The sequence below is a fragment of the Coptis chinensis genome, chromosome 5, assembly GCF_015680905.1.
Source record: "Coptis chinensis isolate HL-2020 chromosome 5, ASM1568090v1, whole genome shotgun sequence".
In the NCBI taxonomy this organism is placed as follows: Eukaryota; Viridiplantae; Streptophyta; class Magnoliopsida; order Ranunculales; family Ranunculaceae; genus Coptis; species Coptis chinensis.
Genome location: NC_141460.1, coordinates 8,729,006 through 8,749,387, shown reverse-complemented (window position 1 = coordinate 8,749,387; position 20,382 = coordinate 8,729,006). Strand labels below are relative to the sequence as shown.

Below are 20,382 nucleotides of genomic sequence, written 5' to 3'. Positions count from 1 at the left end.
CGATGCTAGCTGCAGCAACGATGTCTTAAAGTTGTGGAAACGTGAACTATGAGGACTCCAATCTAGTCTATGTTTGCAATCATAAGGGGAATTTGTAAACAGGGGTTTTATTTCAAGTAACAGGTGGGGGTCTGCACATTCTTGCATCTGGTTCTTAAGCACAGTTCCTCTTTTTGAAAGGCTTCAAAGAGTATGTAAAATAAGCTTTAACTCATGTTGATGATTTCCTCAAGTGAAAATCCAGGGTGAGCTGGGGCTAGAGTGCTCGCTAGACGCTAGGCAGGAGGAACCAATTCTGCATGTCACTTCCAAGATGGCGAAGTTCAATGCGCTGATTATCAGGCTTCTAGAGTAAAAGTGGATAATTAGAAGAATAATGAGGAATCTCATTCAGGAGTATGGTGCAGGACAAAGCCTCCCTTACACAATAAACATACATGGAACGCACAGCAGCCACTCCTATAGTGAAGTGGTACACTAGTTTGAGTCCGTTTTCTCTAGCCATGGAGAAGTTCTTTTTCTTTAATTTCTCCAGGTGGGGGCTCGTTTGAACTATCTTCTGTAACAACTGAGCATCAGTGAAACCAAAGTGAAAAAAATAAAAACTTTTATACTCGTACCAGAATATGAAATGCATGAATGCTCTTGCACTGCTCAATGAAACTGACAAGAATAGCAACCCACAAATTTTGAATATGCAAATAATATCTCACATAACTGGAAGTTAATAGGCACGTTACTGTTTGCATGACCTTTTTAATGTCGCATTCCATGGCACCCACTTCGGTCGTTTAAATAGGAAATCTGAACTCGCAACAATTTTGTAAGAAAACAGTTGCATGCCTACTAACTTCCATGTTTGAAGAAGCTCAGGGACCTAGGCACCTAGCTCTCTAGAACTTCGTGGAAGTTAACTCCTTCACCACTTCTGCGAGAGACTTCTCTTGAATGCTTTCAACCCACTTTGCATTGATGTGAATATCTTCAATGCTCTGCTTCAAAGTCCTTGCCATCGAAGGATTGGTACGACTAGCGAAGAACTCCTCTACCTCGGCTACCTTATCATATGAAGAGAACTGAAGCAAGGAAACAAGGGCCAATTGGGCTAACATGTTGAGGTGAATTAATCAAGTAAAGAAATGACAAACAATAATAAAAAATATTCAGGCAATGTGACAAACCGCTGAGACAACTGCACTGATAAATGTCCTTATTAGAAACCCAGCACCACAAGTCTTCATAAGATTATCCCAATTATCCTGCATTACAATCATGACAGAACTGTTGGGTGTTTTCCTCACATGAGGAAGATTGGCAAAAAGAAGATTCTACATCGTGTTGGGAGGAGAGTCTGGATGACATTGTGAAGTATGGATAGTTTGGCATAGCCAACATTCCCACTCTGACGGCCCGTCCGAACTGTCTCACTTTCTAAGTTACTGCATCGAAGACAGTTTGGTCTGACTAACTTTAAGAATTGTGGACCAAGATTCATTTTGTCGAAATATTTTGAAATTTTGACAAACTGTCAAAAATTTCAAGTACATTATCTTTAGATATATATTATAGCTATACCCTCTTGGCTCTATTTTTCAAGGCTTCATAGAGTTTCCAACTTTTTGTAAACACTAATACTAATTACGAAAAAATATAAATTCCAAATCCTTAGATATATATTATAGTTATACCCTCACCAATCTATTTTTTGGAGCACTTAGATATATATTATAGTTATACCCTCTTAGCTCTATTTTTCAAGGCTTCATAGAGCCTCCAACTTTTTGTAAACACTAATACTAATTACGAAAAAAATATAAATTCCAAATTCTTAGATATATATTATAGTTATACCCTCACCAATTTATTTTTTGGAGCACTCACACAGACTTTAGTTTTTTCTAAATCTCATCTAGAGTTTCACAGAGTCTCCAATTTTTCCTAAACAATATAGTTAATTACGGAAAAAAATAATAAAAATAAAAATAACTAAATTGCAAAAAAACAATATTTTCAACCAAAAACGATTTTCTTAAAACCCTTACACCACAAAGAATATCTTCCACACTAATCTCAGATGAAGTTTAACATAACAAAGTTTCTTTCTAGAAAATGATAATGAAACTATTGAAGAACAAAAGAAAAAATGAATTGAGTTGTTTGAACATTTACTTTATGCATTTGTTAACCACACATGTGACTGGGGAAAAAGAAAAAAAAAAGTAAACTAATCATAAAATAAAATAGTGTACACCCAAAACAAATAAAATTGTATTGTATGCACTATATATATGGGCCTAACAAATAAAGTTGGATCAATTTGAGGTGTCATTCACTGTGGGATTTAGACATTTAGTCATAGTTAAGGATTTCGAAAAACCACATGTCACAATAATTACAACATATTCTAATTAAATTTATGAATTTTATAATTCCCAATTTTAGCAGAGTAACAAGATTCAGTTAGAACGGACGTTGGCTTAAATAGATTATATAACTATTGATTTAGTTAAAATGGACGTTGGGCTTAAATAAATTATATATCAAACCAAACCAAAACAAATTACATGTGGAAAATTAAATTATACAAAAAATAACATCACAAAATATATAATAGCAAATTTTAAAAAAAAAACAATAATAACACATATTTTAAAATATATATAATACTGCATGAAACTAACGTCAAAGAACAATTAATGAGAAACATAAAACTAGATACAAATGCATCGAACTAATCTCAAATAATATTTAACGGGAAATCAGAAATTGGATGCACATGCAAGCATTAAACTAATCTTTAAAATTAATTAATAGGCAATCAGATTATTGATACAACTGTATTAAACTAACCTCAAAGAATAATTAACGGAAAATCAAAACTTGGATGCAAATACATTGAACTAACACCAAAAAATAATTATCAAAAAATCGGAAACTGGATGCAAATACATTAAACTAACCCTCAGAGATTAAATTAACAGAAAATCGGAAACTGGATGCAACTGTATTGAACTAACCTAAAAGAAATAACTATAAATTGGAAATAGGATGCAAATGCGTAAAACTAATATTTAAAAATAATTAACGGGAAATCGGAAACTGGATTCAACTACACTAAACTAATTTCAAAAAATAAATTGGATGCAAATGCATTGAACTAACCTCAAGAAATAATTAATGGAAAATCGGAAACTGGATGCAAATATATTGAACTAATCTCAAACAATAATTAACGGGAAATCAGAAACTATATGTAAATGCAACCTCATCGAATACTAAACAAGAAATCAGAAACTGGATGCAAATGTATTAAACTAATCTCAAAAATTGATTAACTAGAAATCGGAAACTGGATGCAAATGCATTGAACTGAGCTTGAAGAATAATTAACAGGAAATTGGAAATTGGATGCAAATGCATTAAACTAACTGCAAAGAATAATTAACAATAAATCGGAAACTGGATGCAACTGCATTGAACTAACCTCAAAAAATAAATAACAGAAAATCAGAAATTGGATGCAAATGCATTGAACTAACCTCAAAATATAGTTGTGTTATATGTTGTGGGAATGTCTCGATAAGTATAGTTTTGCATTTAAAACGGTGTTTATCTTATCTTTTTTCGTATAATTGGAAACACATTGCTATTCAAGTAGCTTCAATATGAACTTCGTTTTATTAGACAATCTCACAAAACATTAATCAAACTTCTATTATTAAACAACAAATGAAGTTGAAGGGTTTTATCAATGGTGAGTTATTTTTTTTTAATAGAGAGTACGTGGGGTTTTCATGTTATAAGAAATTTGGATGAGTGAGCAATACAATATTTGTATATAATAGTTATGCATATATAGTTGCATATATTTTTTAGAATATTTAATATGACAAGACCCGTTCGTAGATAATTTTTGAAGATCCCACATAGTGAGTCAGGTATATAATTTAAATAATAATTAACGGAAAATCAGGAACTAGATAATCTTTGATGATCTCATATAGTAAATCAAGCATAATTTATTTTTATGTCATGTTTGCAAGGACACTATAGATAGATAAGTAGAAAGTTGGTATTACACACCAAATTGGATAATTAAAAGGAAATCGAAAAGTGGATTCAACTACATTGAACTGAGCTTAAAGAGTAATAAATAAGAAATCGGAAACTTTATGCAAATGCAATAAATTAAGCTCAAAAATTAATTAACTAGAAATCGGAAACTGGATACAACTGCATTAAACTAACGTCAGAAAATAATTAAATGGAAATTAGAAATTGGATGCAAATCCTTGAAAAATATTTAACGAAAAATCGGAAATGGTATGCAAAAATGCTACAAATAAACCTCAAATCATAATTAACTTTGAATCAGAAACTGGATGCAAATAATGCATTGAACTAATCTCAAAATATAATTAACAGAAAATCAAAAACCAAATGCAACTGCATTGAACTAACCTCATAGAATAATTGATGGGAAATCAGAAACTGGATGCAAATGCATTGAAATATAAATAACCTCAAAGAATAGTTAACGGGAAATTAGAAACTGGGATAAAATTGCATCGAACTAACCTCAAAGCATAAATAATCAGAAATCATAAACTAGATGTAGATGTATTGAACTAACCTCAAAGAGTTATTAATGAGAAATCAGAAACTGGATGCAAATGCAATAAACTAATCTAAAGACTAATTAACGAATATAGAAACATCAAAAAATGGATGCAAATGCACTGAACTAACCTCAATGAATAATTAACGGGAAATCATAAATTTGATGCAACTGCATTGAACAAACCTCAAAAAATAATTAACGGGAAATCGAAAACTTGCTGCAAATGCATTAAACTAACCTAAAAAAACAATTAACGGAAAATCGAAAACTGGATGCAACTGTATTGAACTAACCTCACAGAATAATTAACAGAAAATCGAAAACTGGATGCAATTGCATTAAACTAAAATCATATATTAACTAACAGGCTGGGAAATAAAAAATCGGATGCAATATCCTTAATGAATATATAACAAAAAATCAGAAACTGGATGCAAATGCATTGAAATAACCTAAAAAAATAGTTTAATTGGAAATCGGAAACCGGATGTAACTACATCGAACTACCTTCAAAACATAAATAACCGAAAATTGGAAGCTAGATGTGAACTAACTTCGAAAAATAATTAACGGAAAATCATAAACTGGATGCAAATGTATTAAACTAATCTTAAAAAGCAATTAACGGGAAATTAGAACATTGATACAAATGCAATTAACTAATCTCAAAGAATAATTAATGAAATATTGAAAACTATATGGAACTGCACTGAATTAACCTTAATGAAAAACTAATGGGAAATCGTAAATTTGGTGCAACTGCACTGAACTAACCTCAAAGAATAATTAATGGAAAATCAGAAACTTGATACAACTACATTGAATTAACCTCAAAAAATAATTAATGAGAAATTGGAAACTAGATCCAACTACATTGAACTAGCCTCAAAGAATAATTAACGTAAAATCGGAAACTTGATGCAAATGCATTGAACTAACCTCAAAACATAGTTGTATTATATATAGGGAAAATATAATATCTCAACAAGTATAGTTTTGCATTTTAAGTAGTGTTTATTATAATTATTTTATTATAATTGTGAATGACTTGCTATTTAAGTAGCTTCAATATTATTTTCGCCACATTGGACATTCTTACAAAATTTCAATCAAACTTCTATTATTAAACATAACAACAACAAAAAATCGATGGGTTTTACCAAGGTTTGGTGTTTTCTTTTGATAGAGAGTGGTGCAATAAATTTGAACAAGTGATTAATATAACTAGCTACTGTGCACGTGGTACCCACGTGGGATCCACAGATTTTTTTTTAAACTTTATAAACGTTAAATTACTATTTTACTCCTCAAAAGTTTAAAAAATAATAAAAAAATGTGAAATGACCAAAATAGCCCTACGTCCACACACCTTCACTATTCACTCGACCCCTCATTTTTTTATATATTAAAAATTTACATATCTCATAGCTATGAATAGTTGCTAATATTTTTTAGAATAATTTAATATAACGACACCCATTCGTAGGATGGGTTCGGAAGCTAGTTATTATATAAAAGAAGTTATGGGTGTGCATAAAACCAATGTATCCGACTAAACCGACTGACCCGACCCGAGCTATATGGGTCTGTTATCCATTTAAGACGGTTCGGATCGGTTTGTTAAATAACAAAACCGACATAGTCGGTTCGGTGCTCGGTTTGGATTTGGTATAACCGAAAATAACCAACCCGGTCCGCAATATCTTCATATACTAGATTAGTAGAAAATTAGAAATGTATCGTACCAAATTACCAATTAGTAAAAAGTAAAAACCCATTAACTAGGGCTGAGCTGCTACATCCCCCACTAGTCTAGCCACCACCATTCCTCCACCACTCTTCCATCAGTCAGCACCATGACACCATCATCAACAAAGGTAATAACTAATTATTTGGTTTCTTTCTTTCTTTCTTTCTTTCTTTCTTTCTTTTTTGTTTTTTGTTTCTGTGTTTCTCTCAAAAACAATTCATCATTGATGCCGATTGTAGTCAGAACGTAGAATGTAAAAAGCTCAACAAGTTGCATTAAAAAAACAAGATTGAAGACCATATATTATATTGAAAGACTATATCAAATTGGGTCATTATATTATTCATTATTTCGTTATTCTTGAAGACGAGCACCCATTTAATCGATTTTTAAAGCTAAACCAATAAGAGTCAACCGTTGAGTACCCAACTGATTTCTCCAACACACCAATCATAGAAAACGGGGGATCTTCACTTCTGGTCATTTTGGTATGCATCCAACCTAGCTTTTCTTTGTTATTCATTAGATTATCAATGCTCAACTCCGAAAATACTATGTAGCATTTACACTATAATTCTATGTCTACAACTCTACACACATCTTATTTTTGTAGGATACATAGTTTCATTCAATAATCAAATTATATGGTTGCTTAGTGAACGAATAGCATTCAATTCTTTAGAGAAAAAAGACATACAATCACCTTACTATTCTTTACTCTGTTGCTATTTATCAAATTATGTCCTCCACTTTTTCATTTTTTACTTTTTAACTTTTACACAGCCGGCCGGTTGTTATCACTTGAGCTTTCTTTCATACTCTACTTGGTTTGACTACTATCGAAAACCACATTGTATGTATGACCTAAACTGATGGAGCACGATGAATACTCACAACCGAGTGAAAAAATTTTGTATGCCAAAACCAATCTAATTAATGAATTAACAACAACATCTGTCACAAGCTTTTTGTTTTATCTCGATTGTTGATATGTGTCATTTTTATTAGATGGCTTCTACTGAGGTTCCTAGTGATGGTCCATCTCTACAGTCTACTGTCGAAAATCCTACGAATACGGTCGATCCTACTATGGCAGGTAATAAAAGAAAATCCTTATCTTCCCCTGCTTAGGATCATTTTCATAAGATAGAGGGTTGTGATCCCAAAAATCCAAAAGCCAAATGTAATTATTGCCCTGTTAGTTATGCTTGTGCTTCGAAAGGTAGTGGAACTTCTAATATGTTGAGTCATATGAAAGTATGTAAGAAGAATCCTAACAATAAGGTGGTGGCTGATAAATTGCAACAAATATTATCTTTCAAAGATAAAGAGCTTGTTGCTATTAGTTTTAGCTTAAAAGCTTGTAGAGATGCTCTGTCTAGAATGATTATTATTGATGAGTTGTCGTTTAGTTTTGTGGAGGGTGAAGGGTTTCGACATTTTGTGAAGGTTATACAGCCCAAGTTCACAAATTTGCCTTATCGGACTCAAGTTGATAGGGATTGCATCGAACTTTACATGGAGGAGAGAAGAAAGTTAAAGAGTTTTCTGCATGGTAATAGAATATGTATAACAACTGACACTTGGACATCTATTCAAAACTTAAATTACATGGTTTTGACTGCTCATTTCATCGATAGTGATTGAAACTTACAAAAAAGGATTCTGAATTTTTGTCTAGTTCCAAATCACAAAGGTGAGACCATTGGAAAGATGGTAGAGAAGTGTCTTCTTAATTGGGGTGTCCATAGTCTTTTATCGTAGAATCGTTGATAATGCAAGTTCTAATTCTGTTGCCATTGATTACTTGAAGAAAAGCAAAAAAATTGGGAAAGACACCGTTATGGAACATAAGTATTTACATATGAGATGTTGTGCTCACATCCTGAATCTTATTGTTTGTGATGGCCTGAAAGATGTTAATGATGCTATTTTCCGAGTACGTACTGTAGTGAGGTATGTGAGGTCATCTCCATCTAGGTTGGCCAGGTTCAAAGAGTGTGTGAAGGAAGAACAAATAGAGTGCACCAAACTTTTATGCTTAGATGTGGCAACTAGATGGAATGCGACATTCATGATGTTAGAAGTTGCTGAGAAGTTCCAAAATGCCTTTGAGATATTGGAGCTTGAAGACCCACAGTACACCCTTTACTTTGATGATGACAAGATCAAGGGGCCTCCAACCTTAACTGATTGGAATAGTGCTAGATTATTTGTGAAATTTCTAAGAGTTTTCTATAAGGCAACATTGCGATTTTCAGGTTCTCGTTATGTTACCTCGAATAATTTCTTTAGTGAAATTCTAATTGTTCAGAAGAAATTGATTCAGTTTAATGGAAGTGAGGATGCACGTTTTATCAATGGCGCTGCGTATACAAACTAAATTTGATAAGTATTGGGATATGGATAAGATTAACATTTTTTTATATGTTGGTGTTGTGCTTGATCCCCACTTCAAGATGAATTATGTGTCGTATTCCTTCAAACAGTTGTATGAAGAAACTAAAGCTAATGATGAAGCAAAGAAAGTGAAAGATGCTTTGTTTGCGTTGTATGAGTGGTATGTTGGGCACTATCCTTCTTCAAATCAGCCACTTATTGATGTGAACGTGAGCCAAACAACAAGCCGAATGGATGTTGATGATGATGAGCAAGATCCTACTATACTAGCCGGGGTCGAATTTCAGCAACACTTGCTAGAGGAAGATAACTTACAGAATAAGTCTGAGGTTGAGAGGTTTTTGGCTGAAACTAATGAAGTTGGTGGGGATAAATTTGACATTTTGGGTTGGTGGAAGATCAACGCTTCTAGGTATCGGATCCTTTCTCTTGTTGCACGTGATGTTTTGGCAGTTCTGATATTTTTCCACTACTACAGAAATACACATTAGCCACGGTTAGTCAAATGGCATATACCACTGTTTCTCTAATAAGGGTGGCTAGTAGTCACTTACCACGGTACATATGATTTTTCTAATTTCGGTACAAGCCAAATACCACTGGTCTCAGAAAAGCGATTGGGATATAATTGTCTTATACCACGGTACTACCAATATCGACTAATTTCGATTTTTGATATTCATATACCCTACTGTTTCTAAGAAAAGGTGGCAAATGTTTTGCAAAAAATAGCCCTACCGTGGATAAAGTAGTCATCATGCAATAGTAGCCACTTTTCTCTTAAGAAATTATTATCGAAAAAAAAAAAAAAAAAAAAAAAAAAAAAAAAAAAAAAAAAAATTTGAAGATTGGGCAACCTTTGCTAAGAATTTCCTGGCCTTGAATCGATAGGGACCAACAAAGTTCTCTAAATTTGTTTGAGATACATCTCCCTCTCTTCCTTAATCTACTTGCATCGCTATGGGTTGCAGCCATCCTTAATCATCTTGGATCGAGACTTTCGAGGTTCGAGGTAATTAGTAATTTTATGTTCAATATCAAATCCCATTCAATTTATTGGGGTTTTTGTTCTTAGTATTTTTTTTTCTCAAGGTTTTGTTCTCTGAAATTAAAATCATTCAGTGCATTAGGGTTGATCTGTTGTTCGTTTGGGTTTGAATTTTTTGATTTTGCTCTTTTTAATCCCGAAAAAGATCATTCTTTTCTAATTTTTTAATTCCTGCGTTTTGTTTTTTGTTCTTTCAAGCTCTAGGTCAGTTTTTATAATTCTTGTTTTGTTTTGCTTGCATGCAGATGATATTTGTGAAAGATGTATGGAAAGAGTACACTGGCTGGCCACTGTGACATGGAGAGCCAATACAAGTTCATGGTGAAACATGTTCAGCTTTGGAAGGTTGCATTTCATAGCACTTCACCTCGTTGGATTCATTGTGCCTATCTTGCTGCACTAGCTGCCTTTTACGCTAAGTATGTCCTCTTCTCATTGATGCAAAATTCTACAACTTCATATTGTCTTTAAATGGATTGACATGAAAGACAGTTAAGTTTCGATTTCAGGTACCAGTTCACTCAACCATCTGAACTGTAAAGGTTCTGCCTCACACTTTGATTATTGACCTTGCTTTAGTTGTTAGAAAGACTGCAGAAGTTTAACGTCAATCTATTTGAATCTTAATTGTGTTTTCAAGTATGCTCTTTTCTCATTTTTAACATTTTGTTATTGTGCAACTGAAGAGAGTTGGAGGTCGGTCCGACGATGGAGTACAAGCCGGACATTATCATTAGTGTTCATCCTCTCATGCAACATATTCCTTTGTGGGTGCTCAAGTGGCGGGGCCTTTCAGAAGAAACCAGTCTTTGTTACAGTCATTCTGAGACCTTAATACCGCCACCGCATTATGGTTAGTTATATTAATTTCAAGTTTCATTTTTACCGTCCCCCTTTATTTTTTTGGTGGAGTGGGTCAATAAAGAAACATTTCTATCCAGGTTCAACACTGGTGTGACGAGATGCTATTGCCCCTCGGAGGAGGTAGCCAAGAGGGCTTTATTAGATGGCCTAGAGTCTTCTCATATTCGAGTATTTGGCTTGCCCATCAGGCCTTCTTTTGTTGTTGCAATAATCTCGAAGGTTGGTTTTGTGAAGAATGTATTAGTATATAACCTGGTTTCTTATAACTAACAACAGCAATGTATTCCAACCCAATTTTATCGAACAGGATCGTTAAGAGACGAAGCTAGAGATGGATCCAAAACTTCCTGCAGTTCTGCTAATGGGAGGCGGTGAAGGGATGGGTCCTGTTAAGAAAACTGCCAAGGCTCTAGGAGATGCACTATTCGATGAATCGATGGGGCGTCCAATTGGCCAAGTCGTGGTTATATGTGGCCGTAATAAAAGCTTATCGTCTATTCTGATCGCCTTGTACATGCTGCAGTGGTGAAGCATTTATGACAATTAATTTCTCACTCTTTTTTTTTTTTTTTTTTTTTTTTTTTGAAACAGGAAATGAAGATTAAAGAACTGGAGACCAACCATTTTGTCCTTGTACATGGAGGAGGCTTTGGTGCTTGGTGTTGGTACAAAACCATAACACATTTAGAGGAAGGAGGATTCAAAGTTGATGCTATAGACTTAACTGGTTTAGGAGTTCATTCGTGTGATACAAATAGCATTACTAGTCTTACTGAATATGTAAAGCCACTCACTAATTTCCTCGAAAAGCTTGGAGAGGGCAAAAAGGTTCATTCTGATTTTTCTTAATTAATTCTTTAAATTATTAATATTATTGGTTTTACTTCTTTGTGACTGTATATATACTTTCAAGAAACCCGCTATTTAATTTGTATTTCTAGTCTTAATTCACTAGCTTAAAATATTAGATCCTCTCTTTCACATTATTATGAAAATTGAAAACTTATGATGTTATCAAAGGCAAGACATGTATTGAACCCCCTTCTATTTAGGTTTGGACTCGCTTTCTTTCCCCTTAACTTACACATTTTATTTCCACAAGAACAACTGAAATCAACTTGAAACTAGCTCTAGGAATACATGTATATACACGTAATCTTAGCATTTGTTTATTGTTGCGGTGAATGCTCAACAAGGGATGACAATTCTTGCACAAATTGAATGACTGATTATTAGCATAATCAATTAGATTACTATTTTAATTTGTACAAGCTGGAACACGTAGATTTGGAAGGTTGTTTTCTTATTGTACTTGAAATAATTTGAAATATTAGTTTACAATGGTATTTCATGCTTGGTAGATGTCAATTAATTATTTTCTTTCTCGTTAGTTGCCCTATGTTTTACTTTTAAGTTGAATGTAGAATGTTCAAAATTGAACAAGATGGAAAATGGGCTCAAAATCTATTTTGCAGGTTGTTTGTTAATCAGGTGGTGTTTTGATTATTGAATTAAATGAGGTTTAATTTCATTTATTTTTAAAAATATATATATATACTATATACCACGGTTTTGCAAGAACAGTGGTATAAGAAGACTAATATAAGCCACGGTTTGCATAAGAAATAACACATCATATAGATTATTAACCACGGTTTTTGAAAATATAATACCACGGTTTGTTCTTAAACCGTAGTAAATAAGGGGCACTTAATACCACGGTTTTGCTAGAAGTATTTGCCACCCCAGCTGATACCACGGTTTAGAAACAGTGGTTAAATGGTTTTTACCACTGTATATAACAGTGGTTAATGAGCTTTTATGTAGTAGTGTCCGTAGCTTCTGAGTCTGCATTTAGCACAGGGGGGCGTATACTTGACCCTTTCCGTAATTCGTTAGCTCCTAACACGGTGGAAGCCCTTATTTGTGCACAAGATTGGCTTCGTTCTCCATCAATTCCAATTAATCTTCGACAGTCAATGGATGATATCGAGCAATATGATAAACTAGATGGAGGTAATAATTTGCATTGCAATGTTTAGTCTATCATTATTTTCTTATGTTAAAATATGTACTTGTGTAGTTCGACTTACGTATGTATATGTTTGTGTTCTTTTTTGTTTTGCAGAATTATTTGGATTGACTTCTTCTGAGCCTAATGCTACTGAGAATTGATTGGTAATCAGGTTTTTAAGTTTATTTTTTTGTGAAGTTCATTCACTATGTCTATTTGTGAACTTGAATAAGTTGGATTATTTTTTTTTGTTAGGAAATGTGGTTGTGCTTAGAGCTTGATGGTATGGATAAGCAGATAGATGTGGATCATGTGGATAGCTTTTGTTTTGATAGATGTGGCTTGTGTGGATAGTTTTGGCTTTTGTGGATGCTATTGGTTTTTGGTTATATTTAAACTTCTTCAGTATTATGGTGTTGGTATACTATCTGTTTTGCTCTCAATCTCTGTGGCTTGTTTACTGTATATATTTCTGCCGTTAGAATCCTCTTAGGCTCTTACCATATTATCATGTGTTGTGTGCTGTTATTATTGGAAAAAAATGTTGTGATGTGAAATGGTTAATATTTGAGACTCAGATGCTTATATCTATTCTAAGATTGGACTGTCACAGATGCTTTTTTTCTTCACTGCTTTGATGCAGCATTCACATAAGAAATAGTTGGTTTAATGGCATTAGCCATAACACTGCAAATTTGCAGCTCCTATAGTCCTATCCCTGGCCAGATACTACTCAATTGGAGTTCAGTTTTGCATGTCTTGATGTCCAGCAGAAGAGGGGTATCTGAGAATGCAATGGAGGCAGCTTCGAAGGCTATATGCAATAGAGATAATATGAAATTGTGGAGTCCTACTACCAGAAGTTAGTGCTTGACCAAGATGAACGGTGGAAGGAAGGAGAATAGGATTGACTTGGTGTCTGTGGCCCTTTGTCTGCAAGTATATGATAATGATAAGTGATAGAAGTTTATAGTGTACAGAATATTGGTATGTCTGCAACACAATTTGTTATAAAGCTTATTGTAAGTTATCAGAACTTGCCTAGTTTTTCAGGAATAAATGACGAGGGCTTTTGTAGAACTTCACATGGTACAGGTTTAGAATCTGCTTGAGGACATTTTGTCGAAATCGATTCTTTCTTGTTTAATTGCCTACAACTACAGGGACCAAGTCCATTTTAGATACGTGGCCATTTTTGAAATGATTGAACAACAATTTCACATTAGCAATGTTCTGGGGGTTGTTGCGGGGCCTAGGAAATATCTCCCTTTTCTTAGTTCAATAACTTCTGTTATAATTGGAATTTGGTCACAGAGAGGTTATAAGAATTTGGGGTCGGGTCAATTATAATCGGGTAAACTGACCAACACTCGGTTTTAGTCGGGTATCAGTTAAGACAGAATCTGGTCGGGTCGAGTGCGGGTCGGTTGAGTCTATAGGGTCGGGTCAGTTTGATTATAATATTGCATAAACTGACAGGGTCGATTTGGTGGTTGGTTTTAGCCCAAACCTGACCCGCCCCTAAAAGAAGTTAGGTTTCTAACCCAAGAGAGAGAAACCAATTTTAAGAGTAACCAAAATTGAGATAAAACCTTGTAAAGAGAAAACCTTGTAAGGAAAGAGATTTAGAGAGGAGAGATCTTTGTAAGCTGGGAGACTTGAGAGAAGAGTGTTGTAACCCTTGTTCTTCCCATTCTTATATGAAGATCATTACCGTCTTGTGGATCGGAAGTAGACACAATTGGTTAAGCCATGTATATTGCTTGTGTTATGGTTTGTTTTACTTTCTTTGCATTATTATTACTTGTTTGTGAAGTTGTTGATTGCTTAGAAAGTTAGGTTGTTGGTTGTAGTGAAATGTTAGACTTTTTTTGGAGTTTAGAGTGTTCAAATACAAGCTTAGTTAGGATTGATTGGTATCGTTTTCTCCAATAAGAACAATGATAAAAAAGAAATAAGATCATCTTACTAGCTATATTTATCAAGGAGGATATCCAGTTTATCAGGGCAAAAAAAACAAGGGGACTCCTTTCCAAAGTAACGGGGTTTATATATAGAGTCATATATTGGGCGCCACATAAATTAGATTGGGCAGCCTCCAGCCCAAGCCCAACAACGAAGCCCAACAGTAAAAGCCCAATACCCCCACCCCCCCAAACCTCAACGCATACTGACCACAACTTGCTCTAACCAGTCATCTCTCTCACGATTTCTCACCAAAAACACCCAAAACAAAACCCAAAACAAAAAATCACTCCACTAATCATTGTCTTCAGTTTCGAATATCAATTTTTGCGAGTGCATTTTGTTTAATTTTTTTTAATTCAACTTTAGTTTCTCAATTATATTTGTGGTTTATGTTGTTAAATAATAAGTAAGTATGGTTGTTATTGTTGAACAATTTGTGGTTTCTATTGTTGATTATTATACAATGCAAGTTGTTTGGAGTCTAAAACAAAGTATTGTTTGAAAAACATTGAAACGACCCAGTGAGGTCGTTTTGAAGATGCCCCAAACGACTCAAGGAGATCATTTTGGAAATGGCCCAAACGACCCAGTGAGGTCGTTTGAATGCTTTTTTTTTTTTTTTTTTTTAATATTCTTGAATATTCTTTGTATTATTGAATAATTTGTGGTTTCTATTGTTGATTATTATACAATGCAAGTTGTTTGGACTCCAAAATGACAAATTATACAATGCAATTTGTGGTTTCTATTGTTGATTATTATACAATACAAGATGAATAATAAAATCAATAGAATTTATAAAGAGGTGAGAGATATTTTTGGGTACAGTGAGGGAGTCTTGGCTTTGAAACTTCCGGGTTATAAAAAATTGGGTTTGAGTGCACCTACTGTTGTTAAGTTAGTAAGTTACAGTCCATCACTATTAGTTGGTGGTATTAATGAGGATTTTGTCAGAGTTCTTGAGAAGTTGAAGGGTCTAGGAGTTAGTAGTGATTGGTTTGTGGGGCATTTGTCATATGGAAGTGTATATGATTGGAGTAGGATGCATGACATGATGTGTTTTCTTGAAAAATTGGGTTACAGTAAAAAGGATATTGGACGGCTATTTGAGATAAATCTTGCTTTCTTGATCGAAAATTCGGGGAAGAAAGTTTATGTCCTAATATCTATGCTACTCAAAGTAGGCCTCCAGATGAATGATATTGGAAATTGTTTGAATTTAATGGTATTTAATTTTTCTTTTAATAATCTTAGTGGTATACCAATTATGGCATTTGTTTCGTTGCGAAGTAATTCTTGTTGCGAAGTAATTCTTGTTGGGATTTTTGGAAGTTTTGGAACTGTAATAATAGTGTTAAAAATCAGAATATGATTTAGATTTGATTTAGATTTGATTAAACTTATTATAGTTACTAATACTTGTTTTATTTTTCTTTGTAGCAATGGGTCATCGATCAAAGAATGTGAATAATGTAGCGAAAACTACATTCAAGGGTGTGCAGAAGTTGTTTGGCGGCAGTTTCTCTAGTGGTGACGCGGCTGAAAGAAAGAGAAAAAGGAGAGAGGGCACCACGACATCAGCGAGTAGAGGGGACCACAAAGAAAAAGAGGTTCCTGAAGTTTCGAGTGTAGATAGCGATAACAATATAGGTTTAGATATAAATATAGATCGTGGGAAGAGTATAATGGAAGAGGAGGGGGAAGAGGAGAGTGATAATGAGGGTGAGGAGGGGGAAGATGAGAGTGATGAAGAGGATGACAATGGGGAGGAGGAGGAGCAGGATGATGATGTGGAAGAAAATGTGGTAGAAGTCATACCACAAGTGGAAGAAGCACCTCTAGTATTGGATTTTGTGAGAAAATCCAATTATGATTTGGAGTTCAAAAGCGGTGAGTAAGGGGGTGGCCCGTATGAGTCAGAGCTATTGTATGACTATGCGGTGCATATCGCTCGCAATGTTTGGGAGAAGAGGGTAATATTTTGATTTTCTTTTACAAAAATTTTTGTTTATGCTCATTAAGTCTAATGCCTGCTTGGTTGTTTCAGGAGGATCGCGGAGCGTTGAAGTGTGTTCCGCACTTAACAAAGTTGTGCCAATGGGATTTCATGAACGAATTTAGAAAGTCTCCGAGATCAGAGCACGAGCTGAGAAGGACTGGGTTATATGATCTCGTATTAAGTTATCACAAGCATATGGATCCACCATTGGTCTCTGCGTTTGTGGAAAGGTGGCATCCGGAGACCAACACCTTCCATATGTCATTTGGGGAGATGATTGTGACTTTGGACGATGTTGTGCAAATCTGTGGAGTCACAGTTAGAGGAAGAGCAGTGCAAGGGGACAGTGAGTTGAACTTACAACAATCGGTAAATCTCCTACACCGTGCTCTGGGTCTCCCAATTTCTTTGATTAAGGTTGAGATGGAAGCTAGCAAGTTCATTTCAAAAGTAAGGCTAGAATTCCTCCTGAAGCATTTTGCTAACAAGGTTCATGATAAGCCCATATGTAACGCTGCTAGGAAGGTGGTGGAGAAAGCCTCGAGTTTGTAGGAAGTTCAACGGCCTGTCAGAGATTTTATCCTGTTTTTCTTTGGATGTGCCGTTTTTACTGACAAGTTTGGGACTGGAGCGCCTCTATGTTATCTGAGGCCGTTGTTGAAATTCAGTGAGATAGGAGAGTATGCATAGGGTGCAGCAATTTTGGAGTTTTTGTATAGAGGTCTTGGGGCTGCCATATGTGCTAAGGTGAAAGGGGTTACAGGCTATATGACACTTCTACAGGTAAAACTCATTATTTTTAATGTTAATTTTATTACTCTATCAATATGTTAACTATTTGTGTGTGTATATATATATAGGCGTGAAACTATGAGTATTTTTCGGTATTCAAACCAATCCCAAGCATGGACTATAGCTTGTCTGAGGCGCATGCCCATAGACACACAGTAGTTGCTCTGTACTATGACGATACAACGTATGCATTGCAGTATTATCGAGCGATACTTGATGATATGAATTGTTTCAATGTAAGTATTTAAGTTTGTTTATATTATTATTATTTTAGTAATTGATCATTGCAGTTGTTAATGACACATTTGATTTTGTTTCAGGTTGATTGGCATCCCTACAATATGTCAGAGCTACAAGCCCGATCGATGACATTGCATTTTTTGAGGGATTGATATGTTTTTTCAACATTGTCGAGCTTTACGTTGTCACAAAGGTTGTGCGTCAGTTGGGTCACGTGCAACCTATACTCATAGTTCCTCCAACACCAAATTGGGGGACAAGAATTGTAGCAAGACGCGGGTATGATGTGAGATGGACCAATATTGAGCCAACTTAGTGAGAGTCATGGCAGAATCACGTGATCCAACCCTGCAATCGAGGACCTATCTCGTCTTATCCATGTGAGTGTTATCCAAACTACATGACTTGGTATGCGAGGAATTCTCACATTCGATTAGTAAACCCTGAGTGTCTTCCTATTCATTTCTCCCTAGAGACACTTCCCAACTATGCACTGATTATGAGTATTGTGATTTTTAATTGAGTTTCTCTAATTGTGATTTTTTGCATTCGATTGGTAACTTATCTTGATTTCCCTTTTTTCGACAGAACGACATCATCAATGAAACTAGTCACATGCTAGAGAGAGGTCTACAATTGGGTGGGAATAATATTCTAGAGGAAGCAAGGTCCTCCTCCGAACAGGCGTACAACTTGACTAGGTGCAAGTACAGTGGTGGGCGTTATAATTCATAATTTGTTTCAGTTTAGGGTTTGTAACTTTGTTAACTTTGTAATTTGTAACTTTGGAAGGAATGGATGGATTAAATGAATGAATTTTGATTTTGGGAATGAATGTATGTTAAGTGAAATTTGTTGTTATATGAGTTTACAATGAATGAATTTTGGAATGAATGGATGTTTGTGTGGTTGTATGGATATGAAAGTGTTATAAAAATAAAATGAAATTCTATATTTCATTTCCATACAACCCAGCCATGTCACTCCCTTGAATTCTCAAATGACCCAGCAACATCGTTCCTTTGAATTCCCAAACGACCAGCTCAGATCGTTTCATGAAAAAATAGAGAATTGTTCTCAAATGACCAGCTCAGACCGTTTGGTTCAAAGGTCAAACGACCAGTTCAGATTGTTTGGTTCAAAGGTCAAACGACCAGCTTAGATCGTTCAATGAAAAAACAGAGAACTTTTCTCAAACGACCAGCTCAGACCGTTTGGTTCAAAGGTCAAACGACCAGCCCATATCGTTTGGTTCAAAGGTCAAACGATACTACCATGTATTTTGGGGTAAAATCAAGTAAAATCAAATCAAATCAAATCAAATTATACTTATTCCAAATTACATTAAAATATCATATTGACAACATACGAACATTATTTCCAAATCACTCAATTGCCGTCTGAATTAACTTAGTCGATCACTCGATTTTCAAATCAAATCAAATAAAAGCCCAAATATTATTTCCAAATAACATAAAAATCAAATCAAATTACATTTGTTCCAAATTATATCAAAATAACATGTCGAAATGAATTTACAAATTACATCAAAATATCATATCGACAACATACGAACAACTTAGTCGATAACATGTATTGTTGGGTCTTCAACGGGCTCGTCATCACATATTAGATTGGGAATGTTCAATGCCATAAATTGCAATTGCAATTGACTTGCTGTGAATGCCAAATTCCAACTTTCAGCAATATCATATCAAGCTCTAAGCCATTATCGCATTATTACTGGAGGAACCAGACAATCTTCAACAAGTTCAACATTGACAAAATGATTTCCACCAACATGTGTGCTACCCAACACTTTTTTCACTCTCTTAGGATTTGCTTGGCTTCTCAGCAGCATGATAAGAAAGCACTGATGACTTCCTAAATGCATGAAGACAACATTAAATCTTGAAGCAAATAGGTATCCAACAAAGGGCATGCTCATCCACTTATTTAAGGGTGCGTAGCCTTCTTCATGTGGGATTGTTTTCTTCACATAAACAACCTTATTTTGAGTGTACAAACTACAATAAAGGGGGAGGTAGTCAATAAGCTCTTGGTACAAGTCCTTTCTCATCTGCGGCCAATCTTCTTGACTTCTTCCTAATGCAATGCACAAAGCTCTATAACTGCAGTTGCCATCGCCAACAGGGTCATTGACTCTAACAATGTATTCGTGCATTTCTTCAGGAATATCCAACCCGTAATCCTTAGGACCCCTCATCTTTCCAAAGTCTACCCCATCTTTCACATTTCGTGGTGTGGTTGTTTTTGGAGAAGCCTTATTTTTTGGTGTGGTTGTTTTTATTGTTTTTGGAAAAGCTTTCTTTCTTGGTGTGATGTGGGTGTTTTGGGTGGTTGTTTTTGGAGAAGGCTTCTTTCATGGTGTGGTGTGGTGTGGGTGTTTTGGGTTTGTATTTTTGGAGAAGGCTTCTTTCTTGGTGTGATGTGGGTGTTTTGGGTGGGCGTAGTATTTTGTTGTGACGAGACCCACTCCTCATGGTCACATTGAGAATGTTCAAAATGAGATAGATCTCGGTTTGAAGAGTTCTCATCTCCAGTTGGAAGCTTCTCTTGCAACTACCTTCCAGCCAACCTTTGGTTTTTGTTTCCTCACAAGGCGGTACTAGCCATGTACTTTCTGGTACGGCAATCTTCATAAGCTTCTTAATCATAACCCTCT

At 34.9% G+C, this 20,382-nt stretch overlaps 1 protein-coding gene and 1 pseudogene across 1 annotated transcript in view; one reads left to right on the top strand and one right to left on the bottom strand.

The window, feature by feature from the left end:
- Positions 1-893: 893 nt before the first annotated feature.
- The window catches only part of LOC147496531 (aminopeptidase M1-like), a 37,175-nt gene continuing 17,686 nt past the window's right edge, over positions 894-20,382 (bottom strand). Inside the window, exons 6-7 of the mRNA XM_086559529.1 lie at positions 1,182-1,259; positions 894-1,076 (exon numbers count right to left, since the gene is read on the bottom strand). Coding sequence (XP_086415655.1) covers positions 894-1,076; positions 1,182-1,259 — 261 coding nt within the window. The remainder of the gene's footprint in view (positions 1,077-1,181; positions 1,260-20,382) is intronic.
- LOC147496533 (putative monogalactosyldiacylglycerol synthase 3, chloroplastic) lies at positions 9,623-11,443 on the top strand (annotated as a pseudogene).